Raw genomic sequence first — 11,380 nt, forward strand, 5'->3', positions numbered from 1 at the left:
CATTGAAAGGCATTTTTGTTTTACAGCTCTGCCTTTTTCTCTTGTAAGCATGCTTGTCACTCAGGGACTCGTCCACCAAGGTAAGATTTGTCCTGTCTTGTCATTTTGCTTCAGAGAGCCTGGTCGTCTGTGAGCCTCCTGCACCTTATGGGCATTTGGCACTGATTTATTTATTTTTTTTTTTTTTTGGTGAAGACTTTGTTTCTGCAGGCTTTCATTTACTTTCAGCCTGTGTCTCCACCTCCCCAAGAGAGCTCCAAATTCCTGGAATGAGTGGATATATCAGGTTACCTGGCAAAAGGAACTTTTGAGTCAAAGATGCAATAACCAGCTGGCTTGAAAAATAGGGAGACTAGCCTGAGTGATCCAGGTGGGCCCAAATGCAATCAAAAAGGATGAGATAATGACTGAGGCATGATACCGCTGGGCCAGGTCCCGCATCTCCCTACACAGACCTCTCCTGCCGCCTAGAGCTCACCTCTCCATTTGGGTCTTCCTTCCTCATTCTCTTTCTTTGTCCCCACTGGCCAAGGAACAAACCCCTCACCCTCCTCCCTGGCATTGCTTAGTGCCCAGGAAAGAAGAAAGCTGAGCAAGTTTAAGCCCCTCTTAGAGCCCCTCACTGAGCACTGCTTCAAGACTAGGATTTAAAGAGGAATGTTTGTGCCCTAGAACACAAGGGAAGCTGTCCTAGGTCTTTGTGAGATCTCAGCAACTACACGCGAGTTTATCTAGAACAATCCCGTCCCCATCAATATTAGTCTTTGTTCCTAAAGAGGATGTGCTTACTATGAATTTGTACAATTTAAAGACAGTTTCCTTATACAAATAGATTTATCAGTCAATAACAAGCCTCTTTCAGACATTTCAGACACAGAAAAAAATGCATAACAGACATTTACAGGGATTATTAAATTACTCAGTTTAGTATCATATCTGTGCAAGGGTTGGGTAAGTTAGAGCTCTATATGAATGTAACAGATTAGCACAAGCATAGTGGCTTTAAACAACATGAATATATTAGCTTAACAGTTCTTGGGCCCCAAAGCCTGCTGTGGATCTCCCTGAAGCCAACTCCAGGTGTCACCCCAACTCTGCTCCTTCTCCTGATAATTGGGCTCCCTTTCCCTATCTAGCTTCCAATCTACACACATACTTTGGCTGGGGGTTCCCTCCCCTATATTCATAATCAGTAGCATTGAGCCAGTTTCTTCCCACACTGCCATCTCTCTGGTTCTGTCTCCAACCCCTTCTTCTTCCATATTCAGGAACCTACCTGGGAGCTATTTCAATTATCTGAGCAGCAAATTCAAACTCATTCTCTATCATTGTTGTTATTTTCATTTTATTTGAATGGCAGGCCAAAAAATAAAGAGATTTTGTATTCACTGACTCACTCCCCAAATGCATGCAGCAAACCAGAGCTGAGCCAGGCCGGAGCCAGAAGCCTGGAAGTCCATCTGGGTCTCTCATGCGCTTGAGCCATCACTGCTGCCTTCCAGGTTCACATTAGCAGAACGTTGGATCAGATACTGAGAAACCAAGACTTGAATCAAACCCTCCAATATGGGATGTGAACACCCCAAATGGTGCAACTTAACACTACAGCTGCCCCTTATTTTTTATCTTGATCCCTCTTTATGTAATATAACCTATTCAGGTCCCCAAAATTAGTGTGTACATCTTTAGTAGGTCATTAGTCTACCTAACCCAGTTGTGATGTTTTCATTTTAAAATCGTGATGTATATATACCCTCAGTCTCTTCAGTTGAAACTTCTTGTGCTGTACTACTTGATGGTGACTAATTTCTTTGAACTCAGTTGTTAGCTCCACCTTTGTGTGATATCTATAAATCAGTCTTCAGTTGTCTTTTCAGTTTCCTTTTCTATACCTTAAAATTGATATTTGAAATCTGCCAAAAGTAGCTATTTGAGTTACATTCGACGAAGAACTGCATTATAACTATTCAAAGGCCATCCATTCAGATGAAGAATATATACATATAAGGAATTTTTCATCTCACAATTTGAAGTTTTCTACATAAATTTGAGCTTTATAGGATGAAATAACAATGTTTTTATCTCTTACTCCTTAGGTTATTTAGCAGCCAACCCAAGATTTGGATCACTGCCTAAAGTTGCACGTAAGTTATCAAAAAAAAAAAAAGGCAGATTCCTTTTGAAAGAAGACAATGTTGATAGCACCTGGGGACCTGAACATCCAGAATGCCCGTGTTGACCATCCCTGATTCCTGCCACTTTGCCTTTGTCCGTTCATTCAACCCTGATAGACAGCTTAGCAGTAGAGACTTAGTCATCTTCAAAGCATGGACGAGGAGGGCCTGGCAGGACAGAGACAGTCATCCTTCAGTACCAGCAGGGCATCTGTTACAGAACCCCCCTGAGCATACCAAAATGTGCAGATGCGCAGCTCCCTTTATGTGAAAGGGCACATTATCTGTGTGGATAACTGCATGCATTCTCCGAGTATCTGGATTACTTACCAGACCTAGGACAGTGTAAATGCTATGTAAATAGTTTATGGGCTAATGAAAAAAAGAAAGAAACTTTGCACATCCTCAGGACAGATGCAAAATTTCTAAAAAATATTTCTGGTCTGCAGGCAGTTGAATACGTGGGTGTGGAACCCATGGTACAGAGGGCCCACTGTAGCCCTACCTGCAGATAATGGATCCTTAACGGAATCCTCTTTATTTTACCCTAATCTTTTCAGAGTGTGTTCTATGGCAGACACACAAAATTGGTCATTTTTATGCATCCAGGACCTCCCAGTAACAAGTTTATATCCTTGGGATCTTCTCCACTTTCACTTGAAAATGTACCTATACTGTTTTTGTGCAAAAGACTGGGTGTGGTATACAGTCTGAAGCTTCATTCCCAGCAGAAGGAACAGGCTTAAAATTGCTCCCACTTCCTCCTGATCCCTATCCTGTAAGCAAGATGTTCTGCAACTCCTTCTATTCCATGTTCATAAAGAAAACAGAGGGGTCTTTCTACCTAGGGCTTTGGAGATTGCCCCTAGCCACAACCCAGCTCCCACCTTTCCATCCAGTAACGTCCTCCACCATTTGACATCCAGGCCACAGTCTGGCTGCCTCCCCCAAGATGGCACCTTCACTCCATTGTCTTAGTCTGCTTCATGTAGGTTTAAAGCTGAAGACATCATAAAGTGTCCTCTGCCCAGTCCTGTTCTTTTCCCAGAGTTTTACTTCATTAATTTGTCATGGCACATTGAACATAAAAATTATTAGTGTTAATAAGGAAAATTCTAGAACAGGAATAGTGGAGAAGAGTCTGAGCCTCTGAATTATCTGTCTCAACTTCCTTTTACAGTTGCTGGTATCTTGGGATTTGGACTGGGTAAGGCTTCCTACATTGGAGTGTGCCAGAGTAAATTCCATTCCTTTGAAAATCAGCTCCGTGGGGCTGGATTTGGTCCACACCATAACAGGTTGGTTGTCATCTGTTCAATTGGGAGAATACAATGAAGCTAATGACAAGAAATTGCATGAAAGTTACTTATATAATACAAAATATACCTTTAAAATGCATAGATTGGGCCGTTGTTGGGTACAACAGTGAAGCCACCACTTGCGATGCCTACTTCCTCATGTTAAAATGTCTGAGTTCAAATTCCACTGCCACTCTCCTTTCTAGCTTTCTGCTAATGTACGCTCTGGGAGGCATCAGGTGATGGGCCAAGTAGTTAGTTCTGACCCACCGCATGGGAGACCCACATTAAGTTCCTGCTGTCTCTTTCTCCTTCTCTCTACAAATCTGCCTTTCCAAGGCAAATCTTCCCATCTTAAAAAAAATATATTTTCATTGGAAAGGCAGATTTACAGAAAAAAGAAACATCTCTTCCATCTGCTGGTTCACTCTCCACATGGTCTCAAAGGTTGAATCTGACCCAATCCAAGGCCAGGAGCCAGGAGCTTCTTCTGAGTCTCCCATGTGGGTGCCAAATCCCCAAACCATGGGCCATCCTGGTCTGCTTTCCCAGGCCACAAGCAGGGAGCTGGATGGGAAGGAACTGGCAACCATATGGGATCCCAGCACTTAGAAGTGAAGGATTAGCCAATCAATCCATCGCAACAGGCCCAAAAATCTTAAAAATACAAAAAGGAGCCTCTTAACCCTCTGATTCTGAGCTATTTAAATCAAGAATTATTTAATATGTTTAGTTATCTATTTCATTTTCTTAACAAATTAATTCGGTTATTTTTGTTGTTATTTGAAAGGCAAAGAGACTAACTGGTTCATTCCACAAATATCCATAAGAGCCAGGGGCTGGGCCAGGCATCCCACATGAACAGCAGAGACCCAAGTTCTTGAGTCATTACCTCTTATTTCTCAGGGCACTAGCAGGAAGCTAGAATCAGAAGTACAGCACAGACTCAGACCTGGATGCTCTTTTCCAAGTGGAGTCTTGGGTACTATGCAGGAAGCCCCCCGTCTCCTAATAAATATGTAATGAAACACCTCCTGTTCTCAAAGCATTGTGCAAGTCTGAAAAACAGCTCAGAAACTGCGGCTTCTGCCATCCTGAGGTTACACAAAATGTCAACAGGCTTCTGATTGCAGGGTTTTTCAGAGTCTTTAATATGTTCAGATGTGGCGATTCTCCTTCAGGGAGATGCCCAGGTTCATTTGCTTTTTTTAAAAAAAAATTAGGTATATGTACATGTGTATGTGTGTCTAATTCCATAGGCATATAGTTAAATCCTGGATATACACATTAGATACATTCAGACTTTTAAGATATGTTTATTTTTACTTGAAAGGCAAATTTTAGAAAGAAGAGAGCCATAGAGGTCTTCCATCTGCTGGATCACTCCCCACTGACCACACTGGCTAGTCCTGAGCCAATCCAAAGGCAGGAGCCAAGAGCTTCTTCTAGGTCTCCCATTTGGATGCAGGGGCCCAAGTATTTGAGCCATTGTCTGCCACTTTACCCAGACCATAAGCAGGGAGCTGGAACAGAAGTGGAGGAGCCTAAACTCAAACCCAGTGCCCATATGGGATGTCAGTGCTGCAGGCAGGCCAATTAGCTTACTAGAACACAGCACAGGCCCCTTTTGTCTTTTGGTAGCAATGGCTCTTTATTTAAAATAAAGAGTTAAGATGTTCAATCCTGTCTCTGTGACCCTTATCACAAACACAACCATCTATTTCAACTTCATTTTTGGCTTCTTTTTGGATAAAATCCTGGGAATTTTAAATCAAGAAATGATTCATTTTATCTATTAGGTTAGGAGCTAGGTTTGTGGGCTGGAAATTAAATGGCCACTTGCAGCATCAGTATCCTGCTATATCCCTGGATCCCATTTAGCTCCTTGCTAACTCACCTGGGACAGCGATGGCCCAAGTGCTTAGGCCCCTGGTACCAGAGTGGGAGACCCATGGAGTTCAGGGTTCTTTGTTTCAGCCATTTCTGCCATTTGGGGAGGTAACTAGTGGGCAGAAGCTCTCTCTATCTCTCTCACTCCACCCTCACCCTTCAAGCCACCATCACGTTGCCTGTCTAAATCTTTAAAAACCAACAATATCATTTTGTTTTAAAACTAGCTCGTGAACTCTAGCATAGAAATTATCTAAATAATATGTTAAGACTAGAGTTGGCAGGATCACAGTACAACCCACTGCTTATTGTTGCTTCTCTTCTAGGCACTGCCTGCTTACCTGTGAGGAGTGCAAAACCAGGCATGGGCTGAGCCAGAAGGGAGACAAGCAGCCATCAGCTTCCTAAGCTCTTGTGTCTATGGCTTTTGAAAATTTTTAAACCTCTGAATTTGAATGCATTAAAAACTTCAAGTATACTTTCAAATATACTTCTAGTGGGTGGAATAAGACCATTGTGATTGTGTCACTGTTATAATGCTTTCCCTAATGGGCTGTCAGTAGAATTGAGCACATGTTTTTCTGCTCCTTGTAAGAATGTGCTGGGAGTCCTCACACACTGAAACAGAAATGATGTTGTACCCTCCCATACTTATGGCTAAGTAAAAGAATTCAGTCTTTGACTTGTCCCAATTCATTCTTTTATTCTGTTCCCACAGAGGACAGGGATGATATTGAGAAAGTTGGAGAGTCATGACCCAAAGAAAATTCCTATGTTTAGAGACAGATACTGGACAAGGGAGTCTGTCTTACAGGTCAAAGAAGGGTTTCCTAATAAGTATGGAACAAGATTTCTCACAATAACAAGACTCACCTGAAAGGGTCACACTGAGTCAGATGACCAGGGTGACTTTAGGACTAATCAGTGTGATGGGGTTTTGGTAAAGCCATGTGCTTCACATCCTGGACACCTATTCAGTCAGCACTCAAGAATGAACTTGTCTTATATACTCTTAGCCTAAGTCAGCACCAAGTGTCCCTACTCCCAAGGAACAGCTTACTGATGGCAAGAACCCCTGGAGGAATGGGCTTGGAGGGTGATGAACTCTGAGGAGCTTAGAGAGCCCAGAGGCTGCCAATGCCACACCAGGAGTCAGGATCCCTATTCCCATGGTCAAGTTCATTGTGCGTGTGGGGGTGGGGGAGTTTTGTCACGTGGGAACCTTTTAGTTGGCTGAATTCTGCACAAACCTTTTCTTTGCACCTTTGCGTCTTAATATAAGATTTCCAACATTTATGGGCACATGTATACATTTCTATTTCACTTAATTCATCTCGAAGCCTATAGCAAGGACAAAAAGGGAAAAAACCCTCATTAAAAGTATTACTTGATGTGAAATAGTTTCCCCATTAAAATACTTGAAGGTTATTTTTACATGATTAAGTATAAAATGGATTCTAAGCCTCTTTTTAAGTTATGTATTTTTTAGTCAAATCCTATTTCCATAAATAAGAATGCAGAGCTCATATCCTAGCTTCCTGAATGCAGTCTGGCTCTAGGCTCTGATCAGCAATAGATGACTGTTACCTTGGCTATTGGCAAAAATTCAGAAGCAGGCACATTGTTTCCTGCATGCACCCCAGCAAATGATTTCCTAGAGCTCACAACATTTTCGCATTGCTGAGCACAGCAAGTGAATGTCAGAATCAGTCTCAGGGGACTGAGAAAAATGCACTTGTTGGAAAGAAAAGATTGTTTCTTCCTGATGACATCTTCCCCATTCTTTTCACAGTGGGTTTTTTTACTGCTTGGGCTCTCTGCTTTTCTGAAGTAGCTAAGTTACTCACTGAAGCACCTTATCATGTGATGCATCTCAGTGTGAAAGGTCATCAAAGACATCCTGGCTCTTCTGGTGCATATTGTATACAAGGAGCCCAGTATCTTGGACCTCATTGCTTGTGTTAAAGGAACAGTACCCGTCTTAGAGCATGCAGTGATTACACTGATCCTCAAGCTCATCTTTGGCCTGAAAGCATCACCCTTATGACGGAAAAAAAAAAATCTTGGCAAAAAATTACAGGATAAAATTGTAGATGAGCTTAAATGAAGAAAAAACTGATGAGAATGCTTGGTAAAAATTTGATGTCTATTAAACCTTATGGTCAGACTTTGCCAGAGATGTTATGAACTGATATTCCAGAGCAAAGAAAATGGAAAACAGTCTATCACAGGTCCTGTCCCACTTATGACAGGTTTAATATTTCCCATTAAGAAAATATTTAGAAGTTTTAGAGGCAGTTAATATACTTATCAAACATAGCTTAATGTATGTGAACTCCAGGATCATAGCTTAGCCACATAATGTACTCAGAAGACTTAGATCAGTCCACACAACCAGCAGATGGAAGATCTTTCTCCCTGTAAATCTGACTTTCCAACAAAAATAAATCTTTTTAAAAAGTAACTTTGGGCCCGGCGGCGTGGCCTAGCAGCTAAAGTCCTCACCTTGAACGCCCCGGGATCCCATATGGACGCTAGTTCTAATCCCGGCAGCTCCACTTCCCATCCAGCTCCCTGCTTGTGGCCTGGGAAAGCAGTCAAGGACGGCCCAAGGCTTTGGGACCCTGCACCCGTGTGGGAGACCCGGAGGAGGTTCCTGGTTCCCGGCTTCGGATCGGCGCAGCATCAGTCGTTGCGGCTCACTTGGGGAGTGAATCATCGGACGGAAGATCTTCCTCTCTGTCTCTCCTCCTCTGTGTATATCTGACTTTGTAATAAAATAAATAAATCTTTTAAAAAAAAAAAAAAAGACGCTACTTGAGAGCCCAGCACAATGGCTCAATGGCTGAATCCTCACCTTGCATGCCCAGAATCCCACATGGATGTCAGTTCCAGTCCCGGCTGTTCCAACTCCCATCCAGCTCCCTTCTTGTGGCCTGGGAAAGCAGCCAAGCATGGCCCAAAGCCATGGGACTCTGTACCTGCATGGAGAGCCAGAAGAAGCTCCTGGCTGCTGGCTTCGGATCAGCTGGGCTCTTTGTCCTTGTGGCCACTTGGGGAGTGAACCAGAAGCTGGACAATCTTTGTCTCTCCTTCCCTCTGTAAATTTGATCTACCATTCCAATAAATATATGATCTCTTAAAAATTAAAAAGAAAGTTCACAGCCTGGCCAAAGAAATGCACAGATGCAGGATGGCAGATGAGCAAGACAAGGGGAGCTGTGCTCTCGGTGGCAAGAACGGACAAGGCTCTGAAGGCTTTTCAACACATCGGAGTCCTAACACTCCCACTTCAGACAGAGACCTGGAGGGGCATTTTGGGGCCATCGGTCTCCACAGCATTTTCCAAGAGCCTGCCCAAGACTACCCTGAAGCAAGCACCTAGGGCCTGCAGCAATGGTCTCCTTGCAGCCATTTTGGTGTTACTGTTACGCTAATTTTGCAAGTACTTAGGATGAGGTCCTGGCAACCAGCTATCAAGGTATCAAAGCTTGGGAGGCCAGTCACATAGAGCTCCTGATTGGATGGTGCCAAGGAGAGCTCTGAGTGAAGCTGAGGTAGATCCCACAGCCAGGTAAGTGATCACAGTGTGAGATGTCTGCCTTGGAAAGTTGCTGAGAGCTGTGTGTGGCCTCAAATAGCTACAGGCAGGCTCAGGAGGCAGGCAGGACAAAGAGCCTCAGAGCTGAGGTGGGATAGTGGCCTTCCCTGGGGCTCCAAAGGATGCTTTCAACTTCCATGAGGGCAAAGTGCACTCCCAGGCAGAGAGATCAGTAGAAGAGCTGGAGCCACTGCACGAAGCTCCCAGCAGGGCAAAGCCAAGTGGAAATATGGTTGGAGAGCCATGGGAAGGGAAGCGTGGGCTGTGACCAGCAGAGCTTTTGGAGTGGAGATGCCTGGTGCAGGGTGCGGTAGAGATCATACCAGACAAGTCTAGATGTATTAAGGAGTCTTTACTAACCAAGCTTGGCAATTGCAGTGCCCAGTGGAAATTAGCAAATGAAGTCAACCATGGCAATCCAGTGTGAATCAAAATGCTGAGAGGAAACAAATGGTCTTTACTCTGAAATCAGTCTGTTAAAACTGAAGATCTATGTCCCAACTTCCCCAGCAATACAAATTATCCTAAAACACATGCAGCAAACGACCTGGACACACTTATGAAGCTGCAAACATTCGCCTTTTCCTGGCTTCTCTGTCCACATTTCATTACTGCTGGGCCTCACCTCTCTTGGAACTCTTGAAAGTACATAAATTAGAAAAACAAAGCATCTTAGTATTTGCATCTTCACTGACAAGCAGTGAATACAGAAATACAAGGGCCACGATCAGGGGCTACCTCTGTCCTCGCTGTCTGTCCATAGGAAGCAAGAGTGCAAGCAAGTACTTGGGAGACCAAGAATTGGAATACGAGAGTGACAGAAGCACACGACCAAGAGACCGAGCCTCTCCCCACCATGGGCCTTTTGCTTACAAGGGGAGTGTTACACAAGGCACGACCACCACGTCCCCCTCAGGTTCCAGATGATGGTAGGTGAGTCATTCAACTCACAGGTGGGCAGAAAGGATTACATAGGTGGGGGAGGTGTGGCTTCCAAGCTCAGGACCCCAAGCCCAACAATGCCCCTGAGGCAAGCCCATCATTCCTCACCAGTGTGTCCCCTTATGCAGGACATGCCTACACATTTCTCATCCTAGCCTTTAAATACTGCAGTTCTGTAGTTCTGACTAATCCTTGGTGCATTCCCTTAAGTCTAGTCACAACCCAGTCTTTGGGACATCTCTGATTTGCAGTCTACACACAGACTCCAGAAACAGAATGGTCAGCTCAAAAGAGAGCAGGGCTACTTTCTGTTTCATGACTGCTTCTGGTTATCTGTTACTTACCAGCCATGGACCATGTTGGTTATCCAAGCCTATTTCTGTGCCTGTCAATGTGTGCGCAGTTGTTAAATGAGCTGATAAGTACAGATACTTGAAGCAGTGCACAGCTAACTCAATGGATGTTAGTCATTACTACAAATACCAATGCAGATTAAAAGTATCTGAGCTCACAGTGGCCCAGGCCGGGTTTCTTCACATGAGCAGCTTTTAACATTTATTTAGTTAATGATTCCCTTTATATTTTAACTTACACTAATTTGAAAGTCACAGATGTCATCCATTTGTTGATTTGTTCCCCAAACGTGATAGCAGAGACAAGGTAACAAAGACAGAAACAGATTTTCCATCCACTGGTTTACTCCCCAAACACCAGCAACAGCCAAGAATGGGCCAGGCTGAAGCCAGAAAGCCAGCTCGTGTGTCCCAGGGTGCCTATCAGCAGGAAGCTGGACTAAGAGCAGAGCCAACATCTGGGTACAGGAAGTAGGGTCCCTTAGCAGCCCTTCACTGCTGCACACCGAACACTTCCCGCATGCGTTCTCTAAACATGACCAGATGAGAAGTATACAGTCACACCCTAATAGGAAATTACATTACACCAACCTGTGAGACTAAATCATACATAAAACATAATAGTTTTTGACATGCTTGCTGAAAACACACAATAACTCTAGGAGCCATTAAGGAACTATGTTGTGAGGAACGCAACACGACCCACAGAAAAAGTCACAGTAGGGTGCTGAAAGTAAATTCAGATGAACATATCCTGGCCAAGTCCCCCACTCCTGGCTGCTCTACCAACACCTGACTGCACCTGAGAGGCTCAGAACCCACTCAGCTGAACCCTTAATTTCTCACAGAAAACTTAGACAGTACATGACTACTGTGTTACGTCATGAAGCTTTGAGATACTTTTCAGCAATACTTAATAAACATATTTCTGACAGGAAAGTAAATAGAACTGAACTGAAACCATGATCACATTTTAAATTTACCTAAACCAAATGCTATATCAAATGTAATCAATTTTTATTCCCTATAATTTGCAACCTTTTTGAATGCTATTTACCTTTTAAAGGCATTTAGATACTTACTATATGTTTATCTACATGAATCACATTTGCATTATCAATA

The 11,380-nt window shown here is 43.5% G+C and overlaps 1 protein-coding gene across 3 annotated transcripts in view; it reads left to right on the forward strand.

Annotated features, from left to right (window-relative positions):
- OCIAD2 (OCIA domain containing 2) overlaps positions 1 to 11,380 on the forward strand; it is a 28,067-nt gene that overhangs the window by 8,191 nt on the left and 8,496 nt on the right. For 2 of the 3 annotated variants that reach the window (XM_058670117.1, XM_058670118.1), the window contains exons 4-7: positions 27 to 80; positions 2,097 to 2,144; positions 3,355 to 3,472; positions 5,689 to 5,773. In XM_058670117.1, coding sequence (XP_058526100.1) covers positions 27 to 80; positions 2,097 to 2,144; positions 3,355 to 3,472; positions 5,689 to 5,770 — 302 coding nt within the window. In that variant the 3' untranslated portion in view covers positions 5,771 to 5,773. Of the gene's footprint in view, positions 1 to 26; positions 81 to 2,096; positions 2,145 to 3,354; positions 3,473 to 5,688; positions 5,778 to 11,380 lie in introns of those variants that run through there. The other variant, XM_004579111.3, reaches the window with a different exon arrangement.

Source organism: Ochotona princeps, chromosome 11, assembly GCF_030435755.1.
Source record: "Ochotona princeps isolate mOchPri1 chromosome 11, mOchPri1.hap1, whole genome shotgun sequence".
Classification (NCBI taxonomy): Eukaryota; Metazoa; Chordata; class Mammalia; order Lagomorpha; family Ochotonidae; genus Ochotona; species Ochotona princeps.